At 36.0% G+C, this 17,079-nt stretch overlaps 1 protein-coding gene across 1 annotated transcript; it reads right to left on the bottom strand.

Annotated features, from left to right (window-relative positions):
* Nucleotides 1-231: 231 nt before the first annotated feature.
* ALB (albumin) lies at nt 232-16,625 on the bottom strand. Its single transcript, XM_012659857.1, has 15 exons — nt 16,458-16,625; nt 15,705-15,762; nt 14,701-14,833; nt 13,242-13,453; nt 12,542-12,674; nt 11,622-11,719; nt 9,705-9,834; nt 8,526-8,740; nt 7,303-7,435; nt 6,128-6,225; nt 4,440-4,578; nt 3,618-3,841; nt 2,319-2,451; nt 1,632-1,699; nt 232-391 (listed from the first exon to the last, which is right to left on the bottom strand). The coding sequence occupies exons 1-14, from the start codon at nt 16,534-16,536 to the stop codon at nt 1,658-1,660; spliced, it is 1,827 nt and encodes a 608-aa protein (XP_012515311.1). The 5' UTR covers nt 16,537-16,625; the 3' UTR covers nt 232-391; nt 1,632-1,657.
* Between the last annotated feature and the right edge of the window lie 454 nt (nt 16,626-17,079).

Below are 17,079 nucleotides of genomic sequence, written 5' to 3'. Positions count from 1 at the left end.
CATAGTTTTCGTTCTCTTATTCAGAATTACCATATGTTAAAATATTGTTTTGAATGCTTATAATCTATACCTCATAAGAGTATTATTTTTTTTTAATTAATTAGCCCATTAGGAACTAGAAGTCCTCTAGCTGAAGTCAAGTAAGAGAAAACATTGGAACTTTCAGAGAACCTACAAAATGTTCAGGATGGCAACACCCCTCTGAAAAATAATAGTCCTGGACCATTATAGTAGAGTCTTTTCATTTTTTATTAATTGCAGCACAGAGAAAAGAGGCAAAATGTTTAAAGAAATTTATGTTGCTTAGACAGGGTGTTGGCTTTACACCAACAGAAAAGAAAAACAGATGAATAAAGCTCTTCATTTCTCTTCCTCTTATTCTCAGAGTAGGCTGAAAAACAAAAGGAAAAATGTAAGTGCTACTTGTAAAATGGCATGTCTTTTTCAAGTCTATCAAAATAAAGGCCAAATTGTTTAGATTGTCTTTCTGAAATTTTCACCAGTGGAAACAGTTCGGGCCTGTCCTAGACTTGTAAGAGCTGCGTTCTCCTGCTAGGCCAGCCAAGGGGTCACACCAAGAAATGCTGTGAAATCACCTCTTTATCACTGGTGCCATCAGATTCCTCAGGCTTCAAACTCAGAAGCTCTTCATCATCACTCTTCTGAATTATTTACTTAATACCTATTGTTTACCTAAATTATTACAAACAAAAAGGTATCTTCTCAAATTTAGAACCTTACGAAGAAAATCTTTCCACTTGGTACTAAAACCAATCACATTTTGAAACAACCAAATTTGTGGAGCTTCTAAGCTGCTTCCTTGTCGAATGCACTATACATAGGTATTATCGTATGGGCAAAAAGTAAGTTAAAACCTAATAGTGGAATAGACGTAACAATCAATTTGGAAAATATGACAATAATTCATGTTAAAAAATAGTTGAACAACTTGTTTTTAAAAACGTTTTATTATTCTTCTATTTTTTAATTCTCCCCAAAATATGACAAACAAAATGGGTAAAACATGTTTCTGTTCAAACATCTACATTTTAAAGTGGGCCCTTTTGTCCTAAGAAAAGAAATTCTGTTAAAGTTCAGCATGTTGACAAACTGGAAATTTAGTATCATACTATTCACTATAAAGATCACGGATGCATCATATCCTTCAGTGGAATGGATTTGTTGAGCTACTAGGTTGAACCATGTTAAATCTCTGATATTCACCTGTTTTTGACTGACAAAAATGCTCTTTCATATGATTGAGCCTGATACCTAGAGAATTCTCCTGCTAAGCCGTTACTTACTTTCATATGAGTCCAAATAGGACAATGGTTAACTCTTAAACTCTGGTTGGAATTTAGAATCTTGGCTCCACCTCTCGCTACCTGGGTGGCCCTTTTCAAAAATTACTTAACCTATGCCTTGATCTGTACCTTCATTTTCTCATCTACAAAATGGAAATAAATAATGGTACCCAACTCAGCCACTATTTTGAGAATTGAAAAATGTATATAAAGAGCTTAGAGGACTGGTTGGTGCTGGTCTGTATGACTCTTGGCAGTAGTCAGTCAATCTTTGCTATTTTAATAATAACTATTATAATTAATTTTTTAAAGTCCAAATATAGTTACCTGAAATGCTTGTAATTCTGATGTTTTTAGGCTAATGCAGCTTGACTTGCAGCAACAAGTTTTGGACCCTGAATACAAAGAAATGATGAATGTTAGGAAAATATTAGCATTACTATTAGGATAAAAGATTACCACTTACATAGACATTGGTGATTGCAAATTGATTTCATATGAGTCACATCCTTTAACTCCAATTTACTACTATAATCTCTAGAAGGAAGCCCACAGACATTCATTTCCGCCACTGGAATAAAAAAATGACTGTCATACCATAGGGAGGAATATTAAATGATTTAGACATTTAAATGCAAATTTCCCCCACTAACCTGTAAAATCAACCAAATCACAGACCACCGCTTTTCAAGAAAATGCTTAAATAAATTAATGTTCTGGTTTAATGATCAAAAAGATTTCAGATCTTACAAATATTTCCATCAATTTTCATAAGCACCACAAATTTGGAAACAGAACATGCATTATAAACATAAACATAATAACATGCCGCAGTGCAGCAGGAGATAAAAATGAAGAACTATTTTGGTCATTTTGTAAGACAACTGTATGTAGAATAAGATCCCTGTGCCACATGTATAGGGTGTTCTTAGATATATACATTTCTAAACCCTATCCTAACTAAATGCACAAAAATGGAAATTAGACATATTAAAATGAAGTCAACTCCAGTACCTCCTCAGAAAAGCAGGCCTCCTTATCGTCAGCCTTACAGCACTTTTCTACAAAAGCTGTGAATTCCGTCATGACAGCTTTCAGTTGATCATTTGTTGCCTTGGGCTTGTGTTTCACGAGCTCAACAAGTGCACTGCATTTGAATGGAAAAAGAAAAAAACAACAGGAAAAAGGTTACTGACATAAAAGAATATGGAGATAATAAGGATGGTAGTGCCATCATTTAAGATTATAAGTCTTACAGACGGGCAACTCTGAGTTTGAGGCCGAGATATATACCGCTATAAACCTCAATATTCCCGTCTGTATAATGAGGATAAAAAAATTCACTTTCATAGGGTTAGTAGGAGGATCGAATGAAATACTCAGTGTAAATTGCTCTACATCTTATACAGTGTCAGTAGATCTCTATTCAGTTAATTTCTAGAAAGCATTATGTCATTGCATTCATATATTATTCACATTTGAAAGTAATATCACATTGAATTTTACAGTTATTTAAAAGATAAAAATGATCCTTTAAAAATTATCTCTAACATTATTTTGAAATTTTCTCATCTGAGAATCTTTCTATTCGGTCTTTGAAATTTGCCCCATTCAAAGTTAATAGTGGAGACGCTATAAAAAAGATTATCCAGACTCATGGGATCTGGTGGTTCTCTTTCATTGACATCCGCAAAGACAACAATGCCAGAGAGAAAGATGTGCGGGCGTAGTAGGTTTTGCAATATTACTCTTAAGTCTGGACCATGACTATAACCAACCAGAGATGATAGCAACTTTCTATCGCTAAATTTCCTGCAATTCTAATCTCTTGTGACAGCAATAGAAAGTTGAACCTCAGAATTACCATTTCTAGTTTTTCATTCAAGTCTCATTCTCAAAAATCACATTTGGGGGTTTGCCTCATCTGTGGGGTCACCACAGAGCAAACTTAAAATAACCATTTTTGCCCCAAAATAAATTCTTCTATGATTCCTACTAACTAATTTGCTATCTACACAAATCCAACAGTTCATTGTTCAGCTTTTTCTATTGGACATGGCCTGAGATGTTATTCTACTATGGCTTTCATCCACAATATTACTTCGAATGATTTGTGGGCAAAATTATAATATAGGTTTTTTGCTAAGGAAAAAAGTTATTTATTTTATTCTTGGTTCTTTTATCAGCTAAATAAGGCCAATACACTCAAACGCTTCTCTCTAAGAAATATTACCACTTCTGAAAAAGTTGCTCATTTCAATCATCTGTTCTCACTATCAAGACAAACACATGCAGTAATGAAATACTTCTCACGATTGTTTCTTGATTTGCTTCTCCTTGTCAGGAAGTGTGCATATATTCGCGTGGAAGGTGAATGTTTCAGCATTAAATTCTTTTGGAACATATGTTTCATCGACTTCCAGTTCGCTAAAGCACGGTCGCCTATCTACCAAGGATTCTGTGCAGCATTTAGTGACTTTTTCACTCACTGGGGTCTTCTCATGCAACACACACATCCGGTTCAACACCAAAGATAGCTAAAGAATGGACAGAGAACAGAAATTCAAAAGAAGCAAAGCTAAAAGTTTTCTATGAACCTCATTTTCCAATGCACCAAAAAAAGTGTTATATTTTAACTAGCAACATTGAATCCAAAGTGATTTGAGGCAGTGATTTGTTTATCCTTAGAACTGCAAATAAAGACTTTTAAGTCTTCTGTCTTTTAATTAAAATGTCTACATTTTAGGAATAATACACTCGAGAAAATAACTGATGAAAATAATTTGAGGTGATATGTCCTGAGATATGTGTTGGAGTGTGGAGGAAATAGTCTTATACTGATCATTAAAGAAGAGACCCACGGACAAAGTGAAAACTTAGAAAACACCAGCATGGAACCCTGAAAATGCATGGATCTTTTTTGAAACAATTTATCACCTTTGGGATCTAATCTAAACCCTCATCTTGGTAGTCAAGATAATGTAGGTGACCAAGTTCTGGCTACCACTCCCATACACACACACACACACACACACACACACATTAATCCACCCCTGCTTCTGAAAGGTAGCTTTGTCAATATCTAAAAGCAAAAAATCATCATTATTAACTCTATTATATTTTAAAAATACTCACAAAGTCTTCAGCACAGGACATTCTTTTTACTGGCTCTAGCTTACAACACTTGGCACCTATTTTTCCCATCGTTCTTGAAACCTCCACGAGTGTTGGAGTTGACATTGAAGGTGCTTTCTTGGTGTAACGAACTATCAGCCTGCAAGAAAATAGGCCATGCGTTTTCAGCCAGGCAAGAAGCTGTCTTTTTTTAACACAGTAAATCGAACAGAGAAAACTTGGCCCATATTAACTACAATGTTGTTATTTTTCATTCATCATATTATCTCCATTTGCAGAGTGGTGGGATAGTATAGGGGGGAAGAACTTATCCTGAGCAGCTATTTAAATCTGGCTTTGAATTCTACCTGTAACATATAATCTTAGGAAAATGAGTTACCTTATTATAATTCAGTGGCATTAATATATTTATTAGTTGCTTCTTTCTTTCAATTAAACCTATTGAGAGCTTAATATATGTCAGCACTGTCCTAAACTTGAAAAATACAGGTGAAAAATGAGAGGAATATACCTGACTCAACAAGGATGGTGCAAGGATTAAATTAAAAGGAATAAATTATGCAATTAACCCAGCATGGTACCTAGTATGTAATAAATCATTATTAAGAATGCCAATCACCATTAAAAGTCAACGTGTGACTATAATCTTCTCAAGGGAAGAGACCATCTTGTTCACTGTTGTTATTCCTAACATCCATAGTTAGAAGAGTGCCAACTATGCATATGACCCACACAATAAATATCTACTGAATCATATGTCCCTCCTGTCTTTAACTCCATAGATAAGGCTCTATGGAATTTGGACGTTAGTCCAGCAGGCCATTCTGTCTATCTTTTAGGGAGAAAAATTCCATAGGACAAAAAGGTCGTAACGATCAAAGACTAGATGCATCTTCCAAACATCCAATCCCTCCCCACATCGCTCATTATGAATCTAATATTCATATATGTATCTAAATCCATTTTATCATATGTTCGTGTTCGACTTATATATTACTTTTTGAGCTCCTGCTATTCAAGGCCTACTAGTTCCTGCTCTGTAAAATATTGCTATGTTTTATTTGCCCACAAACTATCTCTTAACCTTCAAAGCACATTCCCAGTTCCAATATACCAAGATTTGGCATTTACCCTCCTAGCCTACCTACTCCCAGTTCCTTTCCTTCTTTTTTTCTTTGAGACAGAGTCTCATTCTGTTGCCCTGAGTAGAGTGCTGTGGCATCAGCCCAGCTCCCAACAACCTCAAACTCCTGGGCTCAAGAGATCCTCCTGCTTCAGCCTCCCAAGTAGCTGGGACTATAAGTGCCTGCCATGATGCCTGGCTAATTTTTCTATTTTTAGTAGAGATGGGGTCTCACTCTTGCTCAGGCTGGTCTCGAACTCCTGACCTCAAGTGATCCTCCCGTCTCAGCCTCCCAGAGTGCTACGATTACAGCCAAGAGCCACCACAGCCGGCCCCATACTCCCAGTTTCAAGAAACCAATTTTTTAGATTGAATTCAAATATAGGTCTCTCCGTCCCATCAACTTATTTTATCTCTCCTCTCCAGTCTTTCTTGACAAAGAGTGATTGAAATATATATATACTATATTTTTATTATTAAAAGTCTTATGTTATGTGGCCTATATATTAAGTCTTAATTACAAATTGATCAAGAAAAAAATCAGTAAACGAACAAAAATACTTACGCATTCTGGAAGCCATACTCTCCAAGCTTCTCAAAGAGTGCACAGTTTTCATTGACTAAAGTCTGAGGCTTTTCCACAAGAGGCTGAAATTCATCCAACTGAAACATAAAAGAGTTGTGTGATTCCAGCTGAGGATCAGATGCAGGTTGTTTTTCACCCCTCTAGTCAGAGCAAGATCCTTTCCTCTCTCTGTCCAAAGCCACCTGAATAGATCTTCAAAGCTACCTCTGCCATGTTATGTTCGAGCTGTTCGTTTTACTCGGTGGGGCTGCATCGCAGACGTGGTTCCATGGCTCACATTTGAGCCTGGCCATCTGATTCCTTTTCCAGTTGGGCAACTTTACTTACCATCTCCAAACTTCAGATTCTTCACCTCTAAAATGGGGACAAAGATGGTACTCACCTCGCAGAACTGCTCTGTAAACCAATTATGCTAATGAAATTGAGCAGTACCTGGCATATGTATCAGTTCAATGAGTGGTGGCTATGATTAGAAGTATTATTATTATTAGGCCACCTTTCCAGTTGGGTCCTGAGTGCTCCAAAATGAGAGACTTTACCTTGGGCATTGGTTGCAGTGCGGGGCCTGGCATAAAGTAGCTTCTTGGGAGAGGAAAGAATGACTTTTCTCTTATTTTGAATAGTTTGGAAACCATTACGTATGCTAGCAGAGACCCTGAAAATCCTCCAAAACAAATTTCCTCTCTTAACTTAACTTCTTCAAGAACTATTCCGAAACCTTCTCAAAAAAATTTTGAAAATATTCTAAAGGAATAGATTCTACAACCTCCCTTAAGATTTTAATTCTAGAACTTCATAAATCTTGGAATCAGGTTAACTTTCTTTATATCTAAGTTAAATCTCTTTTAATTAACATTTAAATTTACTTTATATGACTTTCTTCTCAGGAATATGAAAAAGAGAAAAAGCATGGTCAAGATTTTGTAAAATTAGCGATTGTTCTCTTCTGATCTTCTCTAACTCTTCTAGGTTTTATTAATCATTCTATTTAAGGCCATTTTCCCTATAATGTTGAAGAACACGGAATTGAAACCACCTTAAGAAAAGATCTAAATCATATTCCATAGCATTTTACATTCTTGCGTTATTTTTCTGTCTCATTATTGGAACCATCAGTCGAAGAGCTACATCTTTTTCCCCTGCAGGAAACCTACCACTTTGGCGTAGCATCCGTGCGGGTCGGCCGTGGCACAACACTTCTCCAGAGTGCCTTCGTATTTCTTGGCCATTCTCAGTATCAGCAAGGGAGAGTACTCAGGGTGCCTTCTTGAATATTCATATAAAAACCTAATTAAGAAGAAAATAAAACAGATTTCGTTGGACAGATGAGCAAGAAAAATCACATAACTAACCTCAAGAGTAACTCACATTTCAAAGGTCTGAATTTAACTAAATTGCCTGCAGTAAAGCTTAGTGGCCAAGAACGTGGGAGTCCACAGTTAAATGTATCTGGGCTCAATTCCTGGCTCTGTCACTTGTTTCACTATATCATCCAGGCAATTTATTGAAATTATCAGAAGCTTAGTTTCCTCCTTTGGGGAATAGAGATAATAATAGTATCTGTCTCATAAGGTGGATTGTGAAGAATGCATGACATAATCTATGCAAAATACACATTGCCATATTAAATGTTTGATGAATGACACCTGTCATTTTTAGGTATATTTTGTTTGATTTGAACTACATCTCAGAAAGATTCTGATAGGTGGCTAGAGATGTATTCTTCAAATTTTCTTTTCCTTCTCTGTATGAGTGAAACCTTGTAGAGGACATAATTTTATTAAATATTATTTAATGCATAGCAAACTGTCATAATCCAACCACAAAAATGCAAAGTTTATCACTATACTTACTGACAATATATAATCATTTATTTTGTCATTTCAGAGCATGTTACCTTGCCACACTACTGAACTTCTGGTCTCTTCAACCAAATATAAAACACCTGGTGTCAGACCCCAAACTTCTTTTTATACACCTTTGCTACCATTATATAGATTAGATAGATAAATAGTAGATGATAGATAGGCAATATGTATTCACACGCATGTATTATAGATGTTCAAGAAATGCCCTTTTAATTAATTAATTGATTATATAATTTATATACACATCAAATATTTCTAGAGGTATTTCCAGAAATATCCCTAAGGAGTAAGGAACATCGCGCTTTTGCGGTAAGCATATATTATTTTATCACAGCGTTTTAAACTAATTAACTATGTCGGAAAAATGTTTAGATGCTGGGAGACAGCAGGATGAAGAAGCATTCTGTGCAACGTGGGAATGGTAGCAACTCCAAAGAAAAGTCTAGCATATCTTCCTAAGTGGTGAGGCCAGATAAAATCCATGAAAGAATGATTGCTTATCGACTTACGTGCCCAAGAAGACATCTTTTGCCTCAGCATAGTTTTTGCAAACATCCTTATCCTCAACAAAATCAGCAGCTAATGGGCTCAAGTCAGCAGGCACCTCATCGTTTTCCGCCTCAGCAATGCAGTGGGATTTTTCCAAGACAGGCTTATCACAGCATTCTTTCAGTTTAGAGGACAATGAATCTTGATGCTCACATACGTACTTCGCAAGGTCCGCCTACGAGCAGGGTGATAGAAATTGTTCGACATAAATTGGCATCGCTACACTTTCTCCTCGCACCTTTATTATGTGAGCAGAACACACTGATTGCATCCTAAGACCATATGTATACCGATGTGCCTTCTATAAACATGTTCTCAGTCTGCTCCTAAACCCGGAGACTCAGATTGAACTACTAAAACATTCCTCCTTTGATTTAAATGCACTAGTAACAGGGGCTCCTTTCAGTTATTTATTGAATTTGTATTTCTGCTGTTAAGGGATTTAAGTTTTTTTCATTAAAACTCTACTGTTTTTCCAAATATTTCCCTCAAATTAAGTGCAGGTATTTTGAAACCAAATGACTGAATAAAGTATGAGTGGTGTTTGAAAAATGAATCAAGATCACAGTCACAGGCCCTGCTTACGTATATCAAATATCTACCTTTGATTTTCCAGAAAGTGTCATGAGAGATTAGGATTGTAGTGTTTGATCATATTTTTAATATTTAAAGAACAAAGAGAAAATATTACAAGTTTGGGGAAAAGAGATTATCATGCTAAATATTTGTATATTCAACAAAGAGAGTTAATTAAGGGAGAGATATAGAGGGGGAAAAAATACATCATTTCTAAATGTCTCTGCAGGTGGCAGGCCTTCTCCAACGCCACCCACCTCCCCCTAAAATCTTAGAAATCTACCTGCCAGCTGTTCTCCTTCAGTCGAAGCCCTCGTTCACGGTGGGAGTGTGAAGGAAAGGGTTTACAAACCGATGAAGGGAGGGGTTTTCAGTCATTTAGTAATTAGAATAGCCAGGTTAAAAGAAAAGTACTGCAAGGCAGGGAAAGGTCAGGGACAGAGCAAATGGGAGCACGGAAGACAATCTTAACCCACCATCAGCTGTCACCAATGAAATGAAATGAATCCATCCTACCAACTTAAGCACGCAAGCTACCAAAGAGCATATGGATGACACCTTACCCTGTCATCTGCACATTCAAGCAGGTCGCCGTGACAGCATTCCTTGTGGATTTTGGCAAGGTCTTGCACTATCTTGGAAACTTCTGCAAAATCAGCTTTGGGAAATTTCTGGCTCATGCGAGCTATTGTCCTAAAAAGAAAATCCCCCCATTAAAATATTGTCATGCAATATTTTATGTGAAAGCACTAGGAAAATGCTATTTCTAACAAAAAATTTCAAGACAAACTAACATATAGAATTTTTTTTTTTTTTTTTTGAGACAGGGTCTCACTCTGTCATTCAGGCTGAAGTACAGTGTTGTCATCAGAGCTCACTCCAACCTTGGACTCTGGGCTCAAGCCATCCAACCATCTTATCCTCCAGAGTACCTAAGACTACAGGTGTGCAACACCACACTTGGCTGTTTTTGGGGGGGGGGATAAGAATAGGGTCTCGCTATGTTGCCCAGGCTGGTCTCAAACTCCTGGCCTCAAGCGATCCTCCTGCCTTGGCCTCCCAAGGACTATTTTGAGGATTAAATTAGATAGCACCTATGAAAGCATTTTATAATGTGGGAAGTACCCACAAATTCCAGTTACCTTTTTTCTCCATAAAACACATTCTTCCTGACTTCCAAAGGTCTCTGAGAAAAGAAACTTCATAACTTCTACAAAATTAAGGAGTTTTCATTGATCATACTTTTACCAGGAAAGATCCAACACAGTCTCTACACTATGCCAAGATGTAAAAGGCTGATTTCCTTGTTCTTTCCCTGATCATTTCAGAGTTGCCTAAATCTGATGAAGGAGAGATTTCTTTACCAGAATCAATCATAGCCTGTTTATCATTTCATGACGGGATTGTTTTATTTATCAATTTAGTTGCTTTGGGGGATTTTAAATGGTAGGAATGATGGGCAAATATAGTTCAATTGACAGTTTCTAGAGAGCGTGCATAATGTCTATTATTTTCATTTTATCTCCTATTTGTGTTGATTGTTGTGGACTAGCAGGTGAGGGGTTAGGGGGTAGGGAGTGGGCATGGTATATTTCCTGGCTCAGTCAGATATTAAAGTATGCTCCCCGAACCAGCTAAGTAATGTAAAAACAGAGGCCCAGGAAAAAATATGAGAGTATGAGCAGAGTTGGAGCTATGACAAAATTGGAAGACTTCAACTTAGTTGCTGACTGAATTTAATTTTCAGGACATAACTTATCAGGGCAAAAAAAGACAAGCTGACACTTTCAGATCATTGGGGGAAAGATAAAATTAAATAAAAGATCCTGACTACTATAAAAATAATGGACCAGGCCGGGCGCGGTGGCTCACGCCTATAATCCTAGCACTCTAGGAGGCCGAGGAGGTTGGATCGTTTGAGCTCAGGAGTTCGAGACCAGCTTCAGCAAGAGCGAGACCCCGTCTCTACCAAAAATAGAAAGAAATTAATTGGACAGCTAAAAATATATAGAAAAAAAAAATTGGCTGGACAGGGTGGCGCATGCCTGTAGTCCCAGCTACCTGGGAGGCTGAGGCAGGAGGATCGCTTGAGCCCAGGAGTTTGAGGTTGCTGTGAGCTAGGATGCCACGGCACTCTAGCCTGGGCAACAGTCAGACTCTGTCTCAAAATAAAATAATGGATCATTAGAATAAGATTTCCACTCTTTATAATGGGACTTAAATATGTGTCCCTTTTTTAGGACAAAAAAGATAGCTTTCTCTAAATTCTTGACTGCTTAGAAAAAGTATGATTAAAAAAATGTAAAATTGTCATTGATGTTCTGATTTTTACCTTTACTAAATTTGTACCTTTTAGAAAACCAGAAAGACGTATTTGAAAGCACTTTTTAAAATGCCATATAAATGTACAATTGTGTCAACGGAATCATCATTACACCATTATAAAGACACAAACTATCTTAAAAAAAAAAAGTGTTTACCATGCTTTGAAAGCTCTTTCTCCGAATTTCTGAAGACTGCTGCACCTGAATCTCTGTCTGGCAGATGAAGCCAGTCCTTCCTCCCTCAAAGCATCAAGCTACAAAAAGGAATAATTTTGGAACAATTAGAAAAGAAAAATTGTAAATATACCTTCATAAGCTCAGATGAGACTATGCCAAATTAAATTTTAAAGAGATAATTTATGACTAAATTCCCAAGTACTCTGTTTGGCAAATAATTATTTTGCTGTGTAAGAAAAGGAAAAATTAGTCTGATCATAGCGAGAGCCTCTAGGTAGCTAGATACCAGCTGGAGGCTTTGTAGGGGAAAAGGGCCCTGGAAGGAGAAACGGGAGAACAGAGGACACTGATAGCCCAGGGAATGTGACTTTGCTGACTTTGTAATTTTGTGTGTTATTCATTTCAGTCCCTCCTCTACCCACTCTTGTAACATCAGTAAAAAGAATAAAGCACATAATAATAACTATTTATGGAATGGATGTATGAACCCTCGCTTCCAGATGCAGTAAAATTGCCTCCTTTGAGTTCCTGCCCCAATAAATAGGTTTATGGGAAGATAAACAGAAACCGCGCCCTTGCTGTGCAATTTGACAAATGAGTTTCTGTATTTCACTGTGATGATTACTGCCATCAAAAAACTGGTGAGATACTTAGACACATGGACGTTGACTCCCTCTTTCGGATAACCATTGGCAAGTCTCAGAAGGAGGACTGAAGATATCAGAGGCCTTCACAGAGGATGAAAGAACTTTTGGAGGAGATAAGAGTGAGGAAGGCTTTTTTTGACCATGTAGAGAAGTTTATATCAGAGACTTGGGTTCCCTAAATCTAGCCATAAGGTGGTCAAAATCTGAGGTTGGGTTATGAACTGGTTCTTCCATTCTTCTTTTAGGCATTACCTTTGGGAACAAGCAGGCAGCCTTATCAGCGGCTTGACAGCATTCTGAAAAGGCATGTTTATACCTTTCGGCGAAGAAAAGGAGTTCTGGGCCATAAAAGTAAGGATGTCTTCTGGCGACTTCATATAAGTAACTAAATTTTGAAAAAGAAAAACAGGCAGTCATTTTTTAATAGATGCTAGTATTACAGAAACAATTGTAATCAACATTCTCCCCAGAGCCTCCAAAGCCTAAAGATACCTAATTAACCAATTAAGCTCAATTTGCATATGGTAGCCTTTCTCCTTGTCATTTTTTAAGTCAGTGAAAGGAAAATTAAATTTCTGTATGTGTGTGTGTGTGTGTGTGTGCATATAAATGGTTAAATTTTGACGATATAATGTTGCTGACTAAAATGAAATCAATTCTGAGAATAACTATATAACTATATATATCTTCGCAATATTAAAAATATGTTGATCTCCAATATTTCCTGCGGATCACATCCTGTCTCAATGAACTCCAAAAGATCTTTAATCATATTTTTTGTTGTGTAGAATTTCCTGGTATCAAATATTGCTTTTTAAAGAATCGTTATAAGAATACTTCCAAGTCTTAATGCTGAAACTATTTTTTGTGATGATAATTGTCATAATGAGTATCGGCCTATAGATTTATTCTATAATTTTTAATTTTGAAGGGTAAACATCTGATTACTTACTATCCCAAGAACTTAGATTCATTTTCCTGAAAGGAGGCGCACGCGACATCCGCCTCTGGTCTCGCCAGCGGAGGGAGGCCTGGGTGGTCATCCTTGTGGTCCAGGAAGCACTGGTTTCTCTCGGGTTCTTGTTTTGCACAGCAGTCAGCCATTTCACCGTATTTTTCACGAAGACTTGCAACTGAGCATAATGTATCTCCCAAAAGAGTATGCTAAATGGAAGAGAGCAGCCTTCAAATTGCAGGGCAGTACTTTATTTTCTTTATAGTCAACGGATAGCAGAGGAAATTTAGCATTCTTCTAAAGCTTGGTTAGGAAATCATATAATAATCCATTCCCCTTCTCCTGGCCCCAAGCTTAGAGTTTCTCTTGATTTGACCATCTTTGTGTAATTTTCATAAGAATTAACTGTCACACTATCACTTATGGTGGATAAGACAGAAGGGCAAAAAGATAATCAATAGCTTTCAGCAATTTTATAACACTCTTATTTCCGGACCTGACACTGAAGTCTAGGAGAGCAATCATTATAACAAAAATCAAGGGAAAATAAACTTCTAAGTAGCAGGTGAATTCACACTGGGGAGAAAAGTGTTTCAGATGGTTTCTCATTTGATCTGCTCCTTTTTGAGGGGTCCAATTTTTAGTAGATACCATTTAAAACTGAAACCTATCTGGAAATACCGTAAGTTCAAAGTTCTTCAAAATGACTGAGTATCTTGCTTTATTATTGTATGTAAAAATATGAATATCCCTAAAATGAGGACTATATAGCTGTTCTGTTATTCCACCTAGGTAACAAAATTATCATAGAAATCAATTGGTGTTTTCTGACTATAAAAACCAGGCTATCATCTCTAAGAGACTCCCATGTTCATCGTAGCACCATTCACAGTAGCCAAGATGCGGAAACAACTTAATTGCCTATCGACAAATGAGTGGATAAAGAAAATGTGGTACATACATACAATGGAATACTATTCAGCCTTAAAAGAAGGAAATTTTGCAATATGCAACAAAATGGATGAACCTTGAGAATATTATGCTAACTAAAATAAGCCAGTCACAAAAAGACAAATACTGCGTGATTCTACTTATATGAGATATCTAAAATAGTCAAATTCATGGAATTGAAGAATGTAATGATGGTTACCAGGGGGTGGTGGGGAGGAAGAAATAGAAAGATATTTTTACAAATGACAAACTGCCATTTAAATACACTATGACCGTTGTGTGTGATCTCAATGAAGAAATGCTTTTGAAAACTGTCAGTATAGCTAGAGCATCTCTATCTCAGAAGAAACAATGGCTTATCAGTCAATAAGCAACTTTCGAGTGTTACTTACAAATCTGATCATTTAATAATAACTGAGAAATTTTAAAAAGAACTTTTTTCCTTTGAAATGCTTGGGATTATTTAGAAGAGAAGGAAGCATCTTCAAAATTAGAATGTACTTACAAGTGATCTGTCACAATGTTCAGCTGACTCATCCTTAGCACATGTTTTTGCAAACTCAGTTACTTCATTCACTAATTTTACATGATCTTCAAAGGGGCACTTCTGAAGAAACTGAGCAAAGGTAACCAGTACCCTGAAACAAAGGACATAGAAAAAATGTAGCATAATAAAACTTTAATATAAAACAGGTTGCTACGCTAGAGAGCAAATCACGTATGTGTATATGTTCTATATTTTATGCATCTCTTTTACTATTATCCAGAAAGCCTGTCCATATCAAGTATTATCTGAGGCCTAACCAGGCATATAAAGCTTCTTGGGCAAAGAGGTTATGTATTGCTTCAATGTGGGAAGTATATGTATGTGCGTGTCAGTAGATGTTCGAACAGAGAGCAAGAAAGCAAACTGGAAACTAAATAGATCTAATCATCAAGACTAGGCATTGCATAAGTCCCTTGAATTCTTTAAAACAAAAACGAACCCCACACACCTCTTTGAATTAGGCTGTAGGATGAGATTGACCTTTAAAAAGCAAACTATTTTCTCATTTTTTGCTAGATTAAGAAGATATTAAAATGTTCCCAAGAAACCACAGGACTATTTGCTATATAAAGAGGATTTAGTAAGTGAGCTGCCAAAGGAATCATATATTAAAGTCCTTTCCACCATGCAGGTGGTATAAGAGTTCCAGAGCTGAACCGTCCAATACATAGCCATTAGCCACATGGGATTACATAAATTAAAATTAATTAAAATTAAATGCAATTTAAATTTTTATTCTTGTACTATATTTGCCTTATTTAAAGTATTCAATATCCATATATGTTCAGTGGCTACCATATTGGACAGCACTAATACAGAATATTTTCACCAATACAGAAAATTCCATTGGACAGCACTGTTATAGAATCTGGACGCTGATGACAGGGGGACATAAGGACTTTAGAGTAATAACCAATGCTATTAGAAATATTAAATTTGATTCTTCAATATTTTTAACTTACAGGGCTTTGAAATTTCCTTCTCCCAAATCATTAAACCGATGAGCAAGTTCACTCTTGTCTTGGGGGAGAAAAAGAAAAAACAAAAGATTTGTTTGAATACTTAAAGAAACAACAAGTTATGATGCTACTTTTTATATTTCTTTCCATTTGATTTAGGTTATTCATTTGCTCCAAAATATTGGGCTGTGATTCCTACAGAAAATTTTAGAATGATGGTGAACTATTTCTTATGTATTTAAACAGAATTATTCAGTCACCAAGAATTCTATTTTAGAAATTATTAAATATTTATAGCTTTATATTCAAACTTGGTTAAATCTAATGCTTTTGTAGTATCTATTAATAGCTACTGAGAAGACAGTCTGAAATAACAAAATATAAATAACAAGTTTCATTTATTTATAAGATTAACAACACAGGTTTTGTGTTTTTTAATAAAGCAAGGCAAAATGGATAGGCTTTTGAATTCTATTTTCAACTCTATTCTGTGAAATTTAAGTCACTGTGCCGTAAGTTCCTTTATGTGCGAAAGAAAATTATAGTCACCAAACAATTCTCAACATTTTTTCCTAAGATGCTTGAAATATATCAAGAAGATAACCTTGTAAGGGTTCACGAATACAAACTATCCTCACATTCTACAAATAAATGCTAAAGGAAAATTTAATTATTTAAAGATGTAGGGTTTACTAAAACTTTCTTTTACTAAGAAAATAAAATAAAAGTTGAACACTAGAAAAATAAAATTCTTACGTGTATCTCGACGAAACACACCCCTGGAATAAGCAGAGCTGAAGAGAAAGAGAAGGGAAATAAAGGTGACCCACTTCATTGTGCCAAAGGCTTGTGGGTTTGATAGAAGAGAAAAGATAGGACAAATGGAGGGAAATTAGCACTAATATACTTCTTTAACCAATAATTGTAGATTATTAACTAGCCTCATCTTTGTATTTCATTGGCTCCCAGCTGATTACAAAATTCATAATACTCTTGCCAAAAAAATTGTTTGACTAAATCCCTTGCGTATATTTGCCATCTGGAACTGTTTTCTTCACAAGACCTTGTCAATTCATTAAAGTTATGTAAAACATCTTATCAAATTTTACATAAGAGTTTAAACGATTTGTACCTATTATTCATTACCATGGTCTTTATCTGCAGTTTCCCATTTGAACATTTTAGTTTTCAATGTTTGCAAAAATGTAACCAAATCAATGAGTTTGCTTGGAAAGACATACTAAAGTAGCTAAGTCCCAAATTGCATCTATTACTAATTTCAAGTGTGCTTTTACCTATAGGTAATAAAAAATGAAAAATGAAATATTTATACACACACAAACACACATTATAAGGCTTCCATATCTTTTTCATTCTT

This window comes from Propithecus coquereli, unplaced genomic scaffold (assembly GCF_000956105.1).
Source record: "Propithecus coquereli isolate 6110/MARCELLA unplaced genomic scaffold, Pcoq_1.0 Scaffold64, whole genome shotgun sequence".
Classification (NCBI taxonomy): Eukaryota; Metazoa; Chordata; class Mammalia; order Primates; family Indriidae; genus Propithecus; species Propithecus coquereli.
The sequence above is the reverse complement of the archived record's forward strand: the minus strand, read 5'-3'. Positions and strand labels throughout refer to the sequence as shown.